The 21,683-nt window shown below is 51.2% G+C and overlaps 5 protein-coding genes across 5 annotated transcripts; 2 read left to right on the forward strand and 3 right to left on the reverse strand.

The window, feature by feature from the left end:
* Nucleotides 1-1,591, reverse strand: LOC112873387. The gene is made up of 2 exons (XM_025936352.1): nucleotides 57-1,591; nucleotides 1-13 (listed from the first exon to the last, which is right to left on the reverse strand). Exons 1-2 carry the CDS (start codon nucleotides 1,589-1,591, stop codon nucleotides 1-3), a joined length of 1,548 nt encoding a protein of 515 aa, XP_025792137.1.
* A 4,274-nt stretch (nucleotides 1,592-5,865) lies between these two features.
* On the reverse strand, nucleotides 5,866-7,698 carry LOC112878315 (probable protein phosphatase 2C 29). The gene is made up of 2 exons (XM_025942763.1): nucleotides 7,154-7,698; nucleotides 5,866-7,011 (listed from the first exon to the last, which is right to left on the reverse strand). The coding sequence occupies exons 1-2, from the start codon at nucleotides 7,437-7,439 to the stop codon at nucleotides 6,125-6,127; spliced, it is 1,173 nt and encodes a 390-aa protein (XP_025798548.1). The 5' UTR covers nucleotides 7,440-7,698; the 3' UTR covers nucleotides 5,866-6,124.
* Nucleotides 7,699-12,982: 5,284 nt separating this feature from the next.
* LOC112875529 (54S ribosomal protein L51, mitochondrial) lies at nucleotides 12,983-15,192 on the forward strand. The gene is made up of 3 exons (XM_025939407.1): nucleotides 12,983-13,270; nucleotides 13,875-13,981; nucleotides 14,709-15,192. The coding sequence occupies exons 1-3, from the start codon at nucleotides 13,191-13,193 to the stop codon at nucleotides 14,879-14,881; spliced, it is 360 nt and encodes a 119-aa protein (XP_025795192.1). The 5' UTR covers nucleotides 12,983-13,190; the 3' UTR covers nucleotides 14,882-15,192.
* Nucleotides 15,193-15,655: 463 nt separating this feature from the next.
* LOC112877105 lies at nucleotides 15,656-19,013 on the forward strand. The gene is made up of 5 exons (XM_025941312.1): nucleotides 15,656-16,030; nucleotides 16,205-16,343; nucleotides 16,789-17,439; nucleotides 17,535-17,718; nucleotides 18,217-19,013. The coding sequence occupies exons 1-5, from the start codon at nucleotides 15,954-15,956 to the stop codon at nucleotides 18,243-18,245; spliced, it is 1,080 nt and encodes a 359-aa protein (XP_025797097.1). The 5' UTR covers nucleotides 15,656-15,953; the 3' UTR covers nucleotides 18,246-19,013.
* A 453-nt stretch (nucleotides 19,014-19,466) lies between these two features.
* On the reverse strand, nucleotides 19,467-21,611 carry LOC112874852 (probable E3 ubiquitin-protein ligase RHY1A). The gene is made up of 2 exons (XM_025938414.1): nucleotides 21,215-21,611; nucleotides 19,467-20,340 (listed from the first exon to the last, which is right to left on the reverse strand). The coding sequence occupies exons 1-2, from the start codon at nucleotides 21,446-21,448 to the stop codon at nucleotides 19,756-19,758; spliced, it is 819 nt and encodes a 272-aa protein (XP_025794199.1). The 5' UTR covers nucleotides 21,449-21,611; the 3' UTR covers nucleotides 19,467-19,755.
* Between the last annotated feature and the right edge of the window lie 72 nt (nucleotides 21,612-21,683).

Raw genomic sequence — 21,683 nt, forward strand, 5'->3', positions numbered from 1 at the left:
TCATGTCGTACGCCTGCGCGCGGCGCCACAGGCTTCTGGCGTGCGCGTTCGCCGGCCGCGCCAGCGCGAGCGCGCGCGTCGCGTCGCTCACCGCCGCGTCGGCCTCGCGCCGCGCGAGCCGGCACTGCGCGAGGTTGCTGTGCAGCACCAGCCGCTCCCTCCTCCTGCTCAGGGGACACAGCTCCAAGGCTTCGGTGTACAGATCAATGGCCTTGTCCACGTCGCCGTGCAAGAAGCTGTCGTTGCCCTCCCTCTTCTTCTCCTTGGCTAAGATCTCTCTCTTCTGCAGCTCATCGCTAGGCATTGCTTCCTCTATCTCCTTCCTCTCTTGCTTCAGCTCTCTCAAGCTGCCCATCGCTTCCTTTGCTTCCACGCCTAGTTCGCGGCCACCGACATGGTCATCATCACGAAGCAGTGCAGTTGCAATGGCATCGCCGAGTCGTCGCCTTGGACCGAGGTGCCGGAGATCGACCAAGTCAATGAGGCACGCCGCCGTGGCATCAGCAACGGCGTGCCATGTGTCGCGGTTGTCGAGGAGGAGGAGCAAGCAATCTACGGCCATGTACTGCCAGTCGTCGGATGAACGCGCGAGGTCACAGAGACTGGAGAGCGCATCGCGGCACGCCGCGATGGCGGCGCGGCCGACTGGGCTCCTGCAGAGAAGCCGCAGCAGCCCGACGCCAGCGGGCGAGTCGCCGTTCGCCAGGCCGCCCCACATCCGGGACAGCTCGCGCAAGAACACGGCGTCCTGGCATATCATGGCATGAGATGACAGGTCCCTGGAGGCGAGGCAGCTCAGGAAGTAGAGCGACCAGCACTGGAGCTGGCTCGCCCACTCCTCTGCCTTCCTGTCCTCGGCGTCGGCGCCGCCGCCGAGCCCGCAAGCCATGAGGTCGCGCTGGTACTTTGGCCGCCTGATCGGTGCCAGCGCGACGAAGTTCGCGTAGACGTCAGCGATGCAGGTGGACGCAGCGCGCACGGCGAGCGGCACCGCCTCGGCGGCGTGCCGCGCGACGGCCGGGAACGTGGCGTCGTAGCTGGCGAGGTGTCCCAAGGCGCGCGCGGCAGCGCGCTGCTCGACCCACGTCATGGTGCCGCCGAGGAGGGCCATCAGGGGCCGCACGGCCCCCGCCGCGACGGCCAGCTCGGCGTGCGCGGAGGAGCGGATGGTGTACGAGCCGATGACGTGGGCGGCGTAGTACGGCACGTACACGTTGTCGCCGCGGCCGCACCACGCCGCGTCGGTGAGCGCGCGGGCGAGGAGAAGGGACATGCACCGGATCGCGCCGAGCGAGGGGAGCTCCGGGTCGTCGGGCGCCGCCATGGCCGCGCGCCACACGGCGCCAACTGCCGCGGCACATGACTGGCCGTTACTGCCGTCATCCTCGCAGTATGGCAACTCCCTGAAGAAATCGGCAAGGCTGGCGCGGCGGAGCCGGGCGTCCGGCTGTTTGATGGCGCAGAGGAAGCACCCACAACCGCTTGAGCTGAAGAAATCTTCAGTTTCCTCCTCCTCTTCCACGATCTTGGCCATGGCTTTGGCCTTGCCCTTGGTGTTGCTAGACTGCTTGCTTCTGGTGTTCAGCTCCATTTGGTACAATGTGCTCGTGTTAGCAACTGGAGCTAGGTGGAAGAAAGGAAGGGGAGTGAGAGAGTAGGGTTTTGTAGAAGTAGTGGGGGTAGAGATGCAACTAGTCAATTAGATATGGATTTTTTAAGCCCTTGCTAACTTCTTTTCATGAAAGAGCACAGCCTTCTTTTATACATGTTCATGATCAGCCGGAAACAGAGAACTTTCTTGAGCAGATAATACTGGTGTTTCAGAGGTTGTAAACTTGACATCAGTGGGTAGTAGTACCTTCAGGAAACTTCATTGCCTTGCCAACCGCATAGTTTTGTTGCACTCGACAGTACGAGGTTGCAGATTAAAATTTACGCCAAGTTTAATTTGGATCAGCAGGTGCTAGTGTCAGATGACTCAGATGTCTTGACTGACACACACCGGTCGCTACTCCATTCAGATAGCAATTAGGGCCGGCCGGCCGGCCGGCAAGCTGGGCACTACCGCACTAGGGCTACGTGGCCGTCGTGGCGTGCTTCAGTTCCGCCCAAACGCTCGACAGAGATTCGGCACGCCTCGCTTTCTTTAGCAGCCGGGCGCAGACTCTGATTGATTGAAGCTGTGTTCATGCATGCACTTATCTTCAGAAGCTGAACGTATTTCCAGCTTCCACTTGCGATAATTTGCGATGTGGTGAAAGTCTAAAGTTGCGGCTGTTAATCCCCACAAAGCCAGGCCTATTTAACCAAACCTTTCTACCAGCAATTGCCTAAAGAAGGTAGCTAGCCAACGCGCGTCCGATTCCACCCAATTAATTATGCTGATTAGCTTGGCGTAGCAGCTAGTAACTCTACCATTTTTGCTACTAGCTTTACTTTTAATTTGCAAGAACATATGCAGATGGCAGACTTTGCAAGAAATACACTTTATCCATTCAAGTTTAACTGCTTCTAAATGACGTTAAATTTTCTTTTATTGGTAATGTGTCAACCACGATACCCTGTATGTTAGTAGGCTCATGAAAAGGTATGCAATCCGTTTAACCAAGTTTGATCTTTGCTACAGGACCTGAAGAACAAGTTAACAATAATACATGATTGATCTGAATCTGATCTGATGAAGCCTCTGAACCATAACTAAGTAACTGTATTATTGTTGGTGGACTGCACAGATTTCTTAAGTCTGTTAAAGATACTCCCTCCAATGATAAGTGATGCTCCAATCAGTTTAACCAATGAACTGTGATGCAGCAGTACTACATTTTCCTTGTTTATTTCTGAAAGTGGAGTTCCAACTCAGAAAGGGAACAGTGGTGCATTGCAAAGAGGCAAAATGCACTGTGGTCCTTGTGGTCCTTCAAGTGAAGAGAGAGTATGGTTTGCATGCGTGCTGTCTGCTGCCCACCGAGAGAAAAAAACGGGGAGAAAGGAATGAGAATAAAAGGTACCTTTATTTCATCTGATGGACAGGCAACAAGCCATTAGTGTACTTGATAGCGTGACTAAACAATACTGTGGGTAAATTACTCGAGCAGATCAAACTGCTCAGGAGGCCAATGGCAAGAGCCGCCATGGATACGCTTTGGCTTTGGTGAGTTCCCATAACGTTTATTTCTTCTTCTTCTTCTTTTCGTTAGAGAGGGAGAGAGGAGGATCCTAACAAAACAAAGTACGTTTGCGTAGACTTGTCCATGGCCTGTCTAGTAGAACTATGGGCCGGACTTGGGCTTGGGCTTTACTTTCTCACATCTGGCCTAGGCCTAGCTCAAGCCCAATATGACGAATACAACAAAATCTTGTCCCTCTCAAAAAAAAAGTCTTGTCCTTTTCAAAACACAAAACAATGGTTGTCAATACTCATGAAATGAAAGAACAACATCATATAGTTAATTTTGGCGGGGATTTTTCTGGGGAACGAGCCAAACTTGGTAGGCCAGGATTTTGGCAAGCCAGACCCGACCAGCAACGCACACAAGTTTGTAATGGCCTGCTGATAAGGCCAAATAACAAAGAGTGTACGGTTTGCTTCGTTTGGAAAAAAAAAATTGACTCCCTCCATAGTCATTAGTCCCTACAGTACGATCTCCAGTGCCCTGGTCATCAGGTACAGCCACGCTGCCCGCGACCGATCGATCTATCAGAGGATTCAGGTCTTCAGGACCTCTGTCTCCACGAGACTCGTTCAGACGTTGCAGGTTTGCAGACTCCTCCGTCCAATCCTACTCTGAACCTTCTCTCCCACCCGTCGCCGCCGGCAATTTCCATGAAAACGCCAAGCCAAGCCGAGGCGTGACACGCACGGCGACCGCCGCGCAAGAAGCCAAGCCGGAGGTCGCAGGAAATCAGCAAATCGGGGCACGTCAGGCAGGGTCCTTGTCCGGCCCTCTCGTGGTCACCATCAGAGCGCGCGCGCGCGCTCTCTCTCTCTCGGATAGATTAACAAATGCGTAAAGATTAGTATTAGAATATTTAGATTGGATGTTTATCTTATATATTTAAGTTATTTGAATTAGAATATGCGGTTTGTATTTGTTTATTCGTTGATTATTTTTTATTCTTTTATAATGAGTTAAAATATGCTCAGAAGCTGATCAATTTTATATATATTGCAGGATTGTTCAGGTTGGCGAAACTAACACGACAACCGGTGTGTTGTATGATTGTGAAGTCTGTATTTAAGAAGCGGTCTCCTATCGCTAGTTATCTATGGTCATGACTATATCGTCTCTCCAGGCAGTTCCACTCGAAGGGAACACTTCTCTACGGCAACAGCGTTCTCTCAAACTGCCAAACATGGCTTTAAACGAGAACTACCGAAGAGATCTCTCCTATACGATCCTTGGCACAAAGACTCAGAATGCACAACCAGATCAGCAGATACAGGAAAATTAAAGGAAAACTACTTTATTAAAACAAACATGCTTATAGTTTTTCCTTTTGGGAACCCCAAACTCTTAAAATAAAGAGGAATAATTATAACGGATTTGGTAACTATAGGGATGAGGGATGGTACTAGGGTTTTATTAGTTTTAGGAACTCTCGTAAGAATTTTGCTCTTGAAGGCTCTGGCTACTTGTTCTGATACCTCCGTTGTGTGAAGCATGTCCTCTTTATATACTGCTGCGGAGAATGCTGAAATCTTCGCTGCTCTTATCCTCTTTGCCGAGCTTATCATTCTAAGGCATGGCGCTAACTTCTTCCGTGCGGCGTTAAGTTCTGCATGGCTAACTTCTATATGACGGTAACTTCATCAATATGGTCTGATGTTGCTTCTCTTGCATTCTTTCTTGGCACAGGTACCTATAGACTCTTCAGAACACCGTAGCACGCTGACTATGTGCATGCAACGCTTGTTAATTCTCCTCCTCCTCTCTCTCTCAACCCAGCACATCCTAACAACCTCAACGGATCCCTTCAGAGTCTTTCTTTTCTTTTCTTTTTCCTTCCAGGTGCCGATGATCCGGAACGAAGAAGGGGAAAATACAGATGCATCTGCCGCCCTGGTGGGTTTCCGTGCGAGTCCCGACCACCGGGTCCAGCCGTGCGTGATGCTAACAGAAACGCAGGACGAGAGGAGGAAAGGAAAGGAAAGCTCCGTGCGTGCAGCCGTCCCGGACCGGTCCGAGTCAACCGGTCAGTGGAGACGTCGACGGTTTCGTAGGTGACAGATAATAGTAGATGCTTGCGTCGACGACGGGGCCTCGCCTCTGCTTCAGGCGAGGGCTCCCCGATTCAGCAAAGCCCCTTCGCAGCAGCCTAGCCTTTCCGAGTTCAGAAATTCAGATGTGTTCAGTCGTTCAGACACAAAAGGATCCCTAAACGCGTTAACACTAAAGCTATGCTGTCTCTGCTGGAGGTTGCGTTCGTTCGGATTGGGAAGAAACTTTGTTGACTGAACAAGCCACACGTTCCCCGTCGAGACGATCCACGGCCACCAGGACAAAGACCCCCAACCGACTGCCAACAGTTTATTCAGATCAGGGAAACTCCAGTACACGATCCGTCCACCGTTTCTTGTGATTCGGCAGAGCATCGGTGGCATTACTCCTTTTGACCGAGAGGTCAACATTATTAATGCCTGTTGAACGGATCCACGATAGTGGCCTCTCTTTCCATATCGCGCATATTCCAATGCAGACCCGTCGTCACGACCATGACCCGATGACCGCTGAGCGCTGACGAGTGACGGCCGGCTTGGCTGCTTCGCAGCTCACTCATCGGGAACGAACAAGTGCTTGGATTTGGATCCGAGGGTCGACCGCTATGACGATTGAAGAACACCGGAAGAACAGATAGGAAGCAGGATCGTTGGAATGCAGTAGAACATTCACATTCTCTTAAAACAAAAGAAGGAATAGATGGAGGTTTACGGTTTGGTACACATGATCACGACACTACAGTATGTTCGATGACATTTCTTTCTGTACAGTCAAATTCTCCTTGAAACGGGAAGCAACTCGATGCACGTACCTCTCGTTTCGAGAGCGAAATCAAGAACCGAAAGAACGGCACGCCCATCAGTCTCGAGAGCTCGAGCAGCACACCAAAAACTTCGAGATTAGTCTCAACGCCTCAGGACGGGCTTCGTCGGGTCCTCGTGGTCGCCGGCGGGGCTGCAGGAGAACACGTCGACGGGCGCGTAGGTGCCGCCGATGTCCTCGGGGCCGGACCGGGCCGCGCCGCGGCACCTGTCGAGGAAGAGCACCACGACGGTGATGTCGTCGTGGAAGTGCCGCCGGTGGCCCTTCTCGATGGTCCGGATCTTCTCGTACTTGACCTCCTTCTTCCGCGCCGCCTCCAGCTGCGCGGCGCGCACCAGCCGCATCGCCACGCCCTTCCTCGGGCTGCCCGCCACGATGCCCACCGCGGCGTCGTCGCTGAGCTGCTCCCACAGCCCGTCGGACGCGAAGATGACGAACCGGTCGCCGGGGCGGAGCTCCCGGGTCGTGATCGACGGCACGGCGCTCATCACGGGGCGGCGCAGCGGGAACGGGCACAGCGACTGCTGCAGCATCGGGTTGCTCCGGCACATGTCCGGCTTCTTGAGGTACACGTCGCCGATGGATCGGGACACCTGGATGATCCCCTTGATCCGCCACACGCCGTGGCTGTTGAGCACGATGTGCGAGTCGTCCGGGTGCATCTCGGTCACCTCCCGCCGCACGTCCTCGTCGGCGACGTTGTGGTCCCGGGACAGCCGCTCCGCCACCACCCGCTTCCCTCGGCCGGGGCCGTCGTCGCGGCGGCCGAGCACGGCGCGCGAGTCGCCGAGGTTGGCCACGTACAGCGTCCCGTTCTCGATGGCGCCCACCAGGCAGCAGGAGCCCACGGACATGATCCGCGGATGCGACGGCCACGACTTCTGCACCATGCCCACGAACTCGTCCTCCGTCGCGCCGAAGGCCTTCTGGAACACCTCCGCCGACAGGCCCCCGTTCTCGGCCGCATAATCTGCAGAAAAGCATCACGACGCGGCCATGTCAGAACGCGGAAGACAAGGTTTTGATCCCGGGAGCCGAAATGCAATCGCAGGAGCAAGGACCAGGCTTGAGGAATCGAGAGATCATCCATGCACCAGGTTTTGGCAGCTCACCTTGGATGAGGGAGAAAAGGCGCCTGTTGACGAAGCGCGCGGCCTCGGGCCCGCCGTGGCCGTCGTAGACGCCGACGAGCGTGGCGCCCGGCGCCGCGAGCACCTGCGCCTGGTCCTCGAGCGCCTCGTTGGCCTGCGCCACGGCGATGGAGTAGTCCCCCGACGCGTGCGCCTTGAGAGGCACGTCCCACACCAGCCCGTCCGCCACGCCCCTGCCTCCTCCCCCGCCGCCGCCGCAGCAGCAGCACCCGCCGCCGAACGGCAGCCACCGCCTAAAACCTCCCATGGCCAGGAGGAACGCCCGATCTCACTGTGCGCGCGTGAGCGTGATTCACTCGTGCGCACGTCGCCGCCTCTCCCCGGCGGCCGTGACCCAGAGATGGACGCAGAGGGTTTTTGCGGCCCGGCCGCTCTCGCTCCCTCTGCCCGGGGGCGTGTGTGCGCGCGCTCGCAAGACTGCGAGTGGAAGAAACGCTCGGCGTGTGCGGCTGCAGCGGACGGGCGTGTATAGGCGGGCCGGCAGCTGCCGACGCGGCGCGTCAGCCAGCGCGTGTCCACCGGTGGGCCGCGGGAGCACGGCACGACGGGTGGAAGACGCGTTGTCTTCCAACTTTTCCCTCTGGCTCGCTATCGCTTCGCTCGTTCGGGGCCGGGGGGTTCGGCCGCCGCACGCGCACGCGGCGTCCGCCTCGTCTGAACGGGAAGGTTCAGTGTCTTGGACTCTTTGGTGGTGTACAGGGAAAAGCTGGCGCGGCCGGTTGCGACGCGGTGTGGGTGTGTCGGGCGCCTCAGGCGCGCGGTTCCGGTTTTCTGAATCTCCTCCCCTTTGGCTTTCGAGGAAGATGATGGCGCGTATCTCTATGATAAGAGACTCTTATCTCACCTGACGAAAGATGTGGCCTCCATGTGTAGGACTAGGACATGGATCTTGTGAGCATGGAGGATTTAGGGAGGTTTGGTTTTTTATCACATCAAATTCTCAGATGCTAATTAGAAGGACTAAACATAGAATAATTACAAAACTAATTACATAAATGAAGGCTAATTCGCGAGACGAATCTATTAAATCTAATTAATCCATCATTAGCAAACTTAGAAAAAGGAAAGCAAACCACATGTGGGTTAGACCAATGTTTGATCTTTTCAGCTACTACCTTTGAGTTTGCATAACACGGATCTCATTTTCAAACACCGGCACAGCTAAGAGCCTGCTATGATTAATGAATGTGCTTTAAACAAAGTCTAAGTTTGGTTTGCTTAGGCCCAACACGAGTAATAGAAAAGTTTCATACATGTAACGAGCAATGGCAACGCGAGGACCCTTCCAGAAAAGAAAATGACTTTCCTTGGCGTATCCGTCTGTTGAAAAATTTCCCATGGGACAAATGCACTCGCATCGCAGACGTTTGACCTATTCGTAGGTGCATGCATCATGTTAGTTCGTGCTAAGAAGTGCCACGTAGTATTAGGATTTGGAAGGGTCAAAGTTCATAAATTTTGATCAACAATTAGTCAAATCATATGGATGTTTAGTGTAAAAATGATATATCAATATATTGATGTTTAACTTCGTTTTTTATAAGATCCTAGTTTCATAGCGACACAGAAATGGGCAAAGTATATTTTAAATGACTTCCTCAAATATTCATACGGCCTCTAAAAAGAAATGAGGGAGTACTATTCTGTTTGCTCCAATATATTTGTACCAAAACTTCATCTACTGGCGTTGGTGGCAATTAATTTTGTGCCAAATCGCCATCTTTTGGCGGCGCTGCCCCTTTTCTATTTAAACTCCACTCGTTCTTCTTCCATCATCACCCTACCTATACGACATCTACATCTCAAACTTGCAAACGCCAGTGATCCAAACTAGGCATCGTCGCAATCACGGCCATCGTTTGTGCAGTTAACACAACTATGGCGGCGCCCATCTAGGCGGATGGGAACCTACGATGAAGGCCGTGTCTTCTTTCCAAGGATGGATGGAATGGCGAAGTTAGAGTAAATTGAAGGTGTGTTTGCCTTATGGGTGCATGGACTTGAAACTTAAGGGATGCATATATGGTGAAAATTAGACTTAATCATTATTTTTGCAATTTTCCGTGGGTACATCTCCACCCCTAATTAATATGTAGCTTTGCCCTGATGGATGAATGTTCATCGCTGTGCAGAGAAATTCAGAAACTAGTGATTCACCATCGGTCAATACGATATTGCCAATCGCATCATGAGAATGCTCTGGCATTTTTTTCCTTTTTGGGCGATTGATTCCTGGCATTAGAGCTTGTCAAGTGGCGACATGTGCGAAGGTCTGTATCACCTCTTGCCGCTGTTGAGGCCTTACTGCTACTTCTTTGAACCGCAAGACGCCGAGGAGGTTGAAGGCGAAGGAGAAGTTCCGGATGAGCTCCGGAGGACGGCGGAATCACGCGTCGAGCTCAGCTCCAGGCAAGCTGCGTTGTGCTCTTCTTTCCTAATTCTGGAACAAATCGAACGCAACTGCGCGGTGGCCGGTCGGCGACGGACGATAAGGATTCCGACGAGCGCCGGAGGTGGCGGAGCCATACGTCCCGGTTCGGAAGCAGAAGGCATCGCCGGCGCCGAGCGCAGCGCCGCCGGCTGTTGCCGTTGTGGCACTGGTAGTCGCCTTCCTTCCTCGGCGACGAGTGGGCTGAGCTGTTGGTCCGGGTTTTAGCCCATATAACACCCCCAATAACTTCCGTCGGATCGAATCTCAGCCGCTTATTTTAGATTTAACGGTCAAGATAACCTTAGCCCCGGACGGTAAATGAAATGCCGTCCGCCCCGGATGGTAATTGGAGTACCGTCCACCCCGGTCCCCGGCCAGGTGCCCCTCGCCACCGTCGCCGCGCTTCCTTCCGCCGTCCGCGCTCGCCGGCGGCCGGAATGGCGTCAGTGCGTTCCGTGCGCCAATGAAAGACACGCACGCACCAAACATTGGAGGTGGAACCGAAGTGGAGCTTGCGGAGTGGGCAAGCGCGGCCGATGTGCGTGAACAGGCTCAGGCTGTCAGCGCCGCCGCGCCGCGCGGCGGGCAGACGGCGGCGGCGGCTGATAGAGGGTGAGGGCCTCGCTAGAGACAACACCGCACCGCGCCGCGCCTCTGCTCCGGCCACAAGCCCACAACTATAGATCGCCCGACCATACGAGGTGCCCCTTGCCGCGGTTACGGCGCTTGTGTTCGCGGCCCGCGCCGCCGGTGGGCGAAATGGCGCCAGTGCGCGCAGGGCGTTCTGGGTGAGGCTGCGAGAGGATAAAGGTTGCCCAGCCGCGAAAGATGGCTCCTCCGCGTCGGCGAACCTCGATCCCGGTTGTTCGCTGATCCTCGCGCTCCCTGACAGGCGACGGCGCATCTGATGGCGTGGAACTCGCCGCTTCCTGTTGCAGGCAAGCACACTCCTAGCATCTGGAGTTGCGCTTACGAATTCGCCCTAGATTTACATTGTCAGAAGGGCCGTAGTTGCAAACTTGTAACTGATAGTATTCTGGAGTTGACATCCAAAAATTGGCAACATTTCAGAGCATGGCCAATTATTATTTAACTAAATTAGCACATGCCTTATCTAGACTGTTCATACGGACCATGAAATGTTTCAGAACCAGAAGTAGCAGGTCCTTTGAAGTGGTTGGTGGCCAGTACGTGAGTTCTTACTTTCTGTTGGCATGGACAGGTTTCATCCTGCTAATGCTTTGTTCATACGGAGGGAGTGCTATTCTATTTCCTCCAATATATTTATACCAAAACCTCATCCATTGGCGTTGGTGCCAATTGATTTTGTGCCAAACCACCATCATTTTGGCGCCGGTGCCCCTTTTCTATTTAGAGCCCGATTGGCTGGCTCCTCAGGCCTGGAGCAGCCGGAGCCGTTTCGGAGGAGCGACAAAACGGCTCCGGCTCCTCTATTTTTCATTAAAAAATAACTTTTCATGCAAAATGTTTGGTCATATAAAACGTTTGGTAAAGCTGCTTCGGAGGAACCGGAGCTAGGTAGAAGCCCTGCCAAAACAGAATCTTAAACGCCACTCCTTCTTCCATCGCACCCTACCAAGCCAAAGCACAACTGAAGTTTGCGCCGTTAACACAACTATGGCCGTGCGCCCGCGCCAACCTTAGACGGACGGGAACCTACGAGGCTGTGAAATTGGAGCTCCAGCGACTGGAGATATACAGTTTAAGGAATGAATGTTCATCGGCGTGCAGAGAAATTCAGAAACCATTGATTCAGACGTCACGCGTCGAGCTCAGCTCCAGCCACTCCGTTTATCAGGTCCAAGCAAGCTGCGTTGTGCTTTTCTTTCCTAATCCTGGAACAAATCGAACGCAATGGCGGGGTGGCCTGTCGGCGACGGAGGAGAATGATCCCGACGAGCGCCGGAGGTGGCGGAGCCATACGTCCCAGTCCCGGAGTAGAAGGTCTCGCCGACGTCGAGCGCAGCGCCGGCTGTTGCCGTCGCAGCACCGTTCGGTCGTCGCCTTTCAATTTCAGTCGGCACCGAGTGGGCCGAGCTGGTTGGGCCGGCTATTGGCCCATATAACACCCCCGGTCGCTTCGTCGGATCGAATCGCAGCCGCTTATTATGGATTTAACGGTCAAGATGATCTCGCTCCTGAACGGTAAATGAAATACCGTCCACCCCAGTTCCAGCCAGGTGCCCCTCGCCGCTGTCCGCGCTTCCTTCCGCCGTCCGCGCTCGCCGGTGGTCGGGATGGCGTCAGTGCGTGATGTGCCCCAAGGAAAGGCGCTCGCGCATAAGGCATTGGAGGTGGAACTGAAGTGAAGGTTGCCGAGTGGGCGCGCGCCGCCGATGTGCGTGAACCAGGCTGCCAGCGCCGCCGCGGCGCGCAGACGGCGGCGAGGTCTGATGGTGAGGGCCTCGCTGGAGACAACGCCGGAAAGCGTAGAGCCTCTGCCCCTGCCATCACTGTAGACCGCCTGCCCGTACCAGGTACCCCTTGCCGTGGCTGCGGCGCTTCTGTCCGCTGCCCGCGCCGCCGGCGTGCGAAATGGCGCCAGTGCGCGCAGATCGTTCTGGGTGGGAATGCGAGAGGATAAAAGGTTGCCGAGCCGCGAAGAGGGCTCCTCCCGTTGGCGAACCTCGATTGCGTCTGTTCGCTAATCGCTGATCCTCGTGCCGCCGGACGGGCGACGGCGCTTCTGATAGCGTGGACCTCGCCGCTTCCGGTTGCAGGCGAGCACTCCTAGCATCTGGAGTCGCGCTTACGAGTTTCGCGCCTAGATTTACAATGTCAGACGGGTCGTCAGTTCGTGGTTGCAAATTTGTAACTGATATTCTGAAGTTGACATCCAAAAAAAAAATGGTAACATTTCAGAGCATGGCCAATTATTTAGCTAAATTAGCACATCCCTTATCTAAACTGTTCATACCATGAAATGTTTCAGAGTCCTTCGAAGTGGTAGCAAGTACGTGCGTTCTTACTTTCTGTTGGCATGGACAGGCTTCATCTTGCTAACGCTCTGTCCATGTGGGGTTGCATCTCAACTGCAGCGTGCATCCTGATAACTGGTTTTGTACCAAACCATCATCTTTTGGTGCTGGTGCTCCTGTTTGCTCTATTTAAACGCTCAATTCAAATTGGGCACAATGAAGCACTAAATGCATTTTTTTAGTTCCGTTGATGACTCAATTACAGGACGGTTTTGTTTATGAAATAGCCAAACAGCAATTTACAGGGGGGAATTTTCAGTGGTTTTGTTGTGTACAATAGATCAAACAGGCCCGTTAAAAGCAAAACATACCATGTTTGTTGGGCCGAGCCCCTTCGCGTTCTGAGCCGTAGCAGGCCGCGCCGACGTGAGGCATTCCCATCGTCGTCGATCGTCGTACCGCATCCGCCCCCGCGTTGGGCTAAACCCTAACGAAGCGCCGCCGGTCTCGTCTCACCTCCAACCCCTCGGCGGACGCCGTCTCGTCGATCCCTTCCTGCTCTCCCACCGCAAGATCGGCCTCGCATCCCTTTTCCCTTGTTTGGGTTGATCCCTGGGGCCGCGGCAGGATGGCGCTGAGGGGGGTATGGCAGCTGCAGAAGCTTGTGGTGAACTACTGCGACTGGGGAGGGAGCAGCAGGGGGATCAGGTATGATATAGTTTGGTTCCTCACTCGGGTAGTAGTAGTACCACTAGACCATGGCGTTTTGGTTGCTTTCCGTGTTCTGTTGCGAAAATTATTGGAGATCCGGCTGATGCATGTTCTTCGATGCGGGAATTGGCTGGGTAGTCAGTCGATTGTGGCGAAGAATGCGCTTCGTTGCAGACTAGTGTGGAGTGTATGTAGTTATGATTTGGAACCAAAGAGCACTATCGTGTTGCCTCTTTAGCTTTTATACGGAATTCCTGTGCAGGCATTTCATTTCTAGACAGGGAAATTTGTTGTGGGACTAGCAGTACTGATATCTAGAAGAAGTCAAGGTCCGTCCATTGAGTTGCAATTTAGACCAAGTACAGGCTATTGGTTGGTAGTTGTCCCACTAAAAGGGAAATGTGCCTGTATTTGTGTTGTCAACATAATTTTGCTCGAGTTATATTGCTTTCCTGGTAGAGCTGTACTGTACAAAAGAGTTTAGTGGCAGTTGTATGGTGCTTCAGATTAAACGTGGTGCTTCTTTTAGTACTCTTTGTTACTACATACATATCAATGTCTGAATTTGCACTTTAACAACTAGCACTTTTTATGATTGCAGAGCCTTCATGGAGGCACATCTTCCAGCCTTTAAGGAAAAGAATCCACACTTAGAAGTGGTGACTGAGCTTGTCCGCGGTCACCACCCTAACTTGAAAGGAATTTACAGTAAGTTCTTTTTTTTTTGCTTTGTCCATTCTCCACTGTAACATGGTTTGTGAATTATGTGGAACTGAATTTCCGATAGGGATAGCACATCTGATAGTGGCATTAGCTATTTGGATTGGTACTGAGGAGACGCTTGCTGTAGCTTAACCTACCATGTTCAATTGTAAATTGCACAGTGTGTCCATTTGTTGGTCTGCCCCTGTTCTCTCTGGTCAGGCTTGAATACTCGCTTGGAATACAACATGCCTGGTGGTGAACATATCTTGGTTTGAATATATCATGTTAACATAAAACCTCCATTAAAATTATGCTCGTTTTATGAGCCTCATCCAACTGTGGGAGGATGATACACCCATCTTGGATTGGATGGAATAGGGCCATCTAGCAAATTTTTTGGGATGGGAGAGATGTCAACGGATTCTGTGGGATGATACGGATTCTTGTAGTGTCTTTCTTTTTTGTTAAATGGGTTGATCCTATAAATGGGGCCATGACATGTACTAAGCAAGCAAGATCCTGTGGGATCGAATTGGTATTTTCCACTAGTAAAATAAATTATTATAGGACTGGATAGTACTAGGAGGAGGATATTCTTCAAATGAAGCTATCCTATAGTTTTTCTTTTCTTGTTGCCTTATCTTTGTCATTTCCATGGCTACCTTGATTTTGTTTTTCTCAGGAAATGAATGATTTTTTCAATTTTCTAACTAGCGTTGTCATTGTGCAGAAAACCATAATGAGCGAGTGGTCTGCGTAAGAAATTTACCACCTGAGGAAATACTCTTGCAAGCCACCCGGTTAAGGAACTCTCTGGGCAGGAAGGTGGTGAAGCTGCGAACCAGACACGTCACGAAACGCCCGAGTGTCCAGGGAACATGGACGACAGACCTGAAGATGTGAGCTGAGCTATCAGACAAGCTGTTCCGGTGTTCCTGATGGTGTGATTAAAAAAAATCTCAGCTGTGTCAATAACTTTGTTGGGCTACCATTCAGCTTGCCTATTTCGATAGCTATAGACGTGTTTCCCCTTGTTTTGTTCCTAGTACAATCTGGTAATAACATGTACACTTGGGGATTTTCTTGTTAGTGCCAGCTTGTCACTCGTCAGATGTCAGTCGGGTGTTATCTATCTCCTGTTTTGGACCAGTACCTTGATGTCTTCAGCACACGAGATCTGTTGGACACAGAAAACTTTGCTGCGGCATGATAAATTTTTTTATCACTGTCATCAGGTTCAGCTATGCAATCTTCGTGCATTGGGTGAGCTTGTTCTCCCCGTGACGCTGCTGATGTAAACAATTGATCTAGAAGGCAACATATACCCGCGAATCCACCCTCAGACCGGTGACTACCGACGCGGTAGGCACCAGCAGCAGAAAGGCAGCGCCAGGCCGCCATGGTTGAAGCCGTCAACACGGGGAGAAGCCGACGCGACGAGCCGCCCGCCTCTCCCAGCATCTGACAGCAGCCTCCACCCGGCGTCGCTTACCATCCACCAGCGTGCTGTGTTTGGCATAGGCCGCCGATAAATGAATAAACATTCCCTAACGCGAGATTAAAATGGATAAACAGGCGAGCTAAGCAGCAGCAATCCCGCCTCGAACAGCTGAGAACTAAGCAGAATACACACGCATTTCCGATGGCAACAGCTTGACAGTATAATCTGATTATCTGTGATCTGATGGTAACAGTAGGCACGTTCCCAGCACGGCAGCGCGAGCGCGGCCGCGGCGTTCCCACGCGGGCGCGCCCGCCGCCCGCCCACCCCGGCCAAGCGCGACGCAATAATAGGCAGCCACCAGCCGGGCACCAGGAAGGAAGGAAATAGCGGCGAGCAAAAGCGGGCAGAAAAAGGGAAAGAGCCAGGCTCGCGCCGTTTCCCCCACCGCGCCACCCACCAGTTGGAAATCCTGAATCTCTCTCTCTCTCTCGGAGTCGAGCGAGGTTCTCGGTTTCGATCCGGCAAGCGGGTATGGCGACGTCGTTCGACCGCTGGGAGAAGGACCCCTTCTTCCTCGCCGCGGAGGAGGTCCAGGAATCCGCCGACCGGTGCGTCACCGTCCCTCCCCCTCCCTCCTCCCCCCCCCCCCCCAAACCCAATTTCGGGGGTGCCTCTCGTCTCGCGATCCGTTATGGCGGGTTCCGCCGTGGATATTTCGCCGGGTTGCGTTGCGTCCTCGCGGATCTGGTGCTGATGCTTCGCGGTTTTTGGTGTCTGCGCAGCATGGAATCGGTGTACCGGATATGGGTACAGGAGAGGAGCGGGGGCGATCCGGAGGCGGCGGGCGTTACTGGAGGAGGGCCTACGGCCGCCGAGCTTCGACGCGAGCTGCACACGGCGCTCGGCACCGCCAAGTGGCAGGTGAATTGATTGCTCCCGTGATCCCGTCGTTCATTTCGCAGTTAAACTGTTCCGGGATCCGATTGCGGTAGTTCCCTTGCTAAATTCGTGTGTGTTTTGTAACGTAAACGGTCTATCCTAGACAGTCAGATGTGATACCGCTCCTAGAAAGTTCCCTTGCTTAAACAATTACTGACAATTGAGCGTAGCATAGTGTTTGATTCATTTCTGCTGCTTATGAGTTGCTGGATTAACCAAGCTGTTTAAGAACCACATTTATGTAAATGCATATGTGACTTCGGTGATAACAGTCCTTTGATGGATGCATTATCCATACATTTTATGATTTTATGTCAGGGTCCAAACCCATTGTAAAATACCATGTTTGTAATTATAGCACAAAAAATTGAAGATTGCTGCTTGAAGTGGACTCAAAAGCTCATTCCTTGATCTATCCTTCTTTTAGCTTGATGAACTGGAGCGTGCAATCAGATCGAACGACCGGGTTATTTCAGCAGGAAAAGATACAAGAGCTAGGCATGATGACTTCATTACAGCGATTGGCTATCGAATATTAGAGGTTGAGATCAACTTGAAAGAATCCAATGTTGCAGAGGGGAGGGGGCCGTTGAGCTGGGTTCATTTGAATGAGGATGAGCGGGATGACCTTGCGGCTTTCCTATCTGCGGGCCCTTGTCAACAGAAAGACAAAGTGGTCACAACTTCGGCTGGTGATATTGAAGTGGGCAGCAACGCAACAAGGATGAAAAATGATATATCAACTGACAGCTCCAAGGATTCAGCTGGTTCCACTGATTTGATTTCAGGGAGAGCAAAAGAGGATTTGCGTCGTGGGCATAGAAGAGCAGCTAGTGCCAGTGCTGATATAAGATCATGGAGCATGTCGATTCCTAATGAATGTGAAGGAGCTTTGGAACAATCATCTGATGGCTCACACAAAGCGCCTTTGCTGAAGATAGTGAAAACATGTGCATTAATGAGTGCCTTGCAATCTAAGCCTAGAACGAAGTGCAAAAATGGATCTGTGAGATGGGCAGGTGTGAACCAAAAAGACGTCGAAGAGGCTATTCCCCTTAGTACTTCTCAGTTGACTCAGGTAATGGATCTTACCTGAATGATGCAAAGATGCTTCATTCTATAGCTCTCTCTTTGGTTATATCCCAGTGCTCTAACCTTTCAATTGCTATTCAGGGCTTAGATGGATGCTTTGAAAGGAACAAGAGTTGCTTAAGTACTTGTGATGAGGGAACATACAATAAGAAACTTTATGGTTGGCTTGGAGCCCTTCATAGACAGCTTCAAAGATCTCATTATCAAATTCGATATGGGCGCCCTGTTCAACTGATCGTTTTAGCACTTACTGCTCTTATGATATGTAAGTCTGTTTGTCCTATTCTTTGTTTTTTAGAAAAAATATTCTTTGTCAAGTTGACAGAAATAAAGGCTACTATCAGTTTGATAAAAAAATATTTGTAGATGTTCTAGTAACTATACTAATTAACATCTTGTTCAAGTGCTATAAATTTGTTCATTACAAAATCTGAATATATGTTTGTTACTTGACCAGAGCCTTTGGTGAATAATTCTTGATAGAAATGTGGTAGTGTGTTTTTGTTTCATAATTCTTACTCGTTCATCTATTTTATCACTTGGTGTGATTGTGTATTCTAAGTACTGACACATAAGGTGCAGCTTTTTTACTGTCTTTGCTACACACATTAGCCCTACATTCATATTGAATCCTTGTTACCAAATTTGTGTTTTATATGTTGACCCGACCCATTTCCTGTTGTTTGCTGTCTTTACTGTTGCGCAAGCGCAACTTTGCGTTTTACCTTTTTTATATATATTTACTATTTCTTTTACTCTTCAGTTGTGTGCATATTGAGGACAATTTGGTGACTATTTTTATTGGGTCACAATTGGATTTCGAGCCTCATAAGATCAGCAGCTTGCATGGTACATTCATTGGCTGTTAAGTAATTTATGGCCAATAGGAGCTTGAGGCATGCACATGGTGGGCATGTAGCAACCATGGCAGACTGTTTATGGTAATCAAGGTTGAAAAGCATGTAGTGTGCTCTGGTTGGAGCAACTTATCTTGCCACATCTTCAGGGCAGCCTACTTCATCCTTGGAAAAATCTCTCCCGGGCAGTCGGCTTCGTCCTTGGATATACACTGCGCCACGCCTGGCATGCTTGATGATGCACCTCCACAACTCAATCCTCCATGATGATCAGTTGGTGCCTATGTAATGGTCCGAGATAAATTACTGGCCCACTGGACTGGTGATCATGCTGCTAGCAACAGAATTGCAGGTCTTGCTTCACGCATCAATGCCACTGCTTTTACTGCCTGACTTGGAAGGGTGGTGAATTTTTGTGGGAGTTGCCATCTGAACTGTAGTTAGTTCCATAGGGCATAGGTTCTGATGAGAAATGCAAAAGATACCCGAAAATTACTGTATGGTATCTGCTTGTATTTTGCCCCCTTACAACAGAATTAGGAACCTGGCATCTCCCAGCACCTATTCAGCCTTTGCAGAGTTGTAATAAGGTGCCAGCTTGTGTTGATCGTGTAGAAACTGCATGTTACTGCTAAATTCAGTGAAGGATGACAATTTTACAGCAAATATTACTAGAGAAAATTCCTTATTTGACACTGGCAAAGTTACGTATTCCTTCCTTGGACTAACTAATTTTGTACTCCAAAGTTTTGTCACGACGGAAGGCATGATTAGCTTTTGCAGAAACTAGTTCTACTGCTGGTATTTGTAGCTCAGTAAGCTTTCTTGCTCATTTGTTATCCAAACACTAAACCCGCTGTCACAGACTCGTTTTTCATGAGAAATCAAGACAGTTACTATTGGCTACGGGCTATCCCTCCTTCGCACCGACCTCCCTCCTCGCATAGATAGCCCGCCACTCTAACAGCCGATGCGTTCACGAGACCACCTGCTAGCGTTTTAGTATTGGATTATCCTCTGGGTGAGTGAACTGATCCATGCGCCGCCCTACTGTTCAACGGAATGCTAAGAGAAACGGGTGAGAACTCAAATTCAGACTTTCAGAGCAAGATGCAGACATTAAAACTCATGTTCCTCGATACCAGCAAGATGCATGTCATACAAACTGACATCAGAACATTATCATGAGTAGAACAAGGTCGTTTGATTTTGATTCCTCATCACAAGATACAAAGAAAAGAGTGCTTCCTAAGCTATACTTCTATCAGCTTCCATTCACACGCAATATTTAAGCCTCTTTAGGGCCGGCACAACAAAAGATATTCAGCGTAGTACACATGAAATTTAACAGGTTGTCATCGGAGCACCAGATAACAGGCAAGACAACAACAGCGAAATATAACTTCGTGCTGGTTATAACCCTATTCAGAACCAAGGGCTTGTCATCAGGATTGTGATCGAATATTCGTGCGACAGTATGGGCAATCTGCACATTTACGCACCCATGGCTCCAAGCATGTCGAGTGGAACCTGTGACCGCAGCGCAGCTTTATCAGCTCATCTCCATCATAGAATCCATCGAGGCAAATGGAACACTCCGGCGAGGGCTCCCTGTTGTCATCTTTGCTAGTCTCAAAAATCTCAATCTGTAGCCGCAGGAAAGCCGCCTTGCTAAGTCCGGACGATCTGTGTAAGTTAGAGGAACTGATGGTTGGCCTTTCTTCATCTGATTCACTGCTTGGGTGGAACGATGATGAGTTGGGGCCATTTGGCTGATGCCGTGTTTCCCTGTTTCTGAAATCAATGATTCTAAACACATCGCTAGCTGAAAATTCATCTAACGAGATAGATGGCCTGGAGGCAGATGAACCGAGAGAAATGCCTCTTAGTCTCTCCAGGACACGTGCTTGCGCTTGCAGTACAGCACCTGGAAGCCGTTCATTTGTCCTGAACATCAGCCTATCAAGTCTGTTCCTCCGTGCTGCAGAATCCCCAATGTTATTATTGTCTAGGTATGATAAGATCTGGTCCTGTAGAGAGCAAGAGAGAGAAAGATTATCATTCAATGTCGCATCACAAACAATAACACAATTTCTTAAATGAAGTTGGTTAGATAACCAAAGGAAAATGAATTGCATCATTTGGCCATCCTTTGAAGCTTCCCTAAGAAAATATATGATAGTCCAATTTACATGACAGAGAAATCAAAAGTTGCTCGATAGATGAAGTGGCTTAGAATTCTAGTGTCAGGCTAGAATATAGTTCTAATTGTACATTCCAAGCTAGCACATGGCCAGGTGAGGCAATTGTTGTATTCACGGTGTTGAAAGAAAAATGTCATAACAAGACATTACTGTTTCATAGATCAAGCATTGCCAAAAATAATGCTGACCTATGTTGCTTAAGCAAACAGCAAATGCCTACTTTCCACAAAGTATATCCACAGCTAACAATGCAAAGGTGTGGGTCAAGACCATAAGCAATGAGGCAAACCACCTCTACTACATGGCACATACACCAATACAGTGAGCTAGGCTCATTTCAATTCTTTTACAGCATGGTGGTGCCAGTGGGACCATGAAAAGCCAAACCAAAACGATTCAGAATCTGATATAGGATTACTTTCCATATGCTCACCAATTGGAGGAGTAAATTTAACCACAGTAATAAGTGCAGGTGTGCAATCCTTACAGGTCCCCCATTTCCCAACCTACTTAATCAGGATAATACAGCTCCGCAGTTCCAATCAGAAGCGAATTGCGCGTAAGCCGAAATCGGAACCCTAAGCATCCCGTTAAATTCTACAAGCCAACGCCGGGGATGCACGGATCCAACCACAACACAAGTGACACGACAATACTCAAGAGGAAGGGGAGAGGAGGCGAGGTCGGTGAGGCTTCTCACGGTGTACGACCCGCGGCGGCGCGGCGGCGGGGCCCCGGTGTGCAGGTGCTGCCGCACGTCCCCGGCGGCGTCGAGCTGGCGTCGCGGGCGGCACCCGCGGCGCCTCCTCCGGGCGGCGAGGCCGTGCGGGTCCCGGAGCGCGTCGGCGTACGGATCCGGCTCCGGGTCGGGGTCGGCGAGGCGTGCCCCGCGGGCGGCGCGGCGCGCGGTGAAGAGCTCGGAGGCGCTCGTCATGGCCGTGTGGACGAGGCGGGGGCCGGGGCCGGGGCCGTGGCAGGGCAGCGAGCAGAGATTTGGTTGGTGGGCTGGATTAAGTTTCCCGTGGCTTTTTTTAATGCAGCTGCTTGCTTGTTTTGGGGCAAAGGGTGGAGGGAGACGAGTGGAGGAAGGTGCGAGGAGGCCGCGTGTGACGGAGGACGACGGAGGCCGAGACCGGTGGACTGGACGGCGACGGGTGCCCGCGCCGGAT

The sequence above is a fragment of the Panicum hallii genome, chromosome 9 (assembly GCF_002211085.1).
Source record: "Panicum hallii strain FIL2 chromosome 9, PHallii_v3.1, whole genome shotgun sequence".
NCBI classification, from domain to species: domain Eukaryota; kingdom Viridiplantae; phylum Streptophyta; class Magnoliopsida; order Poales; family Poaceae; genus Panicum; species Panicum hallii.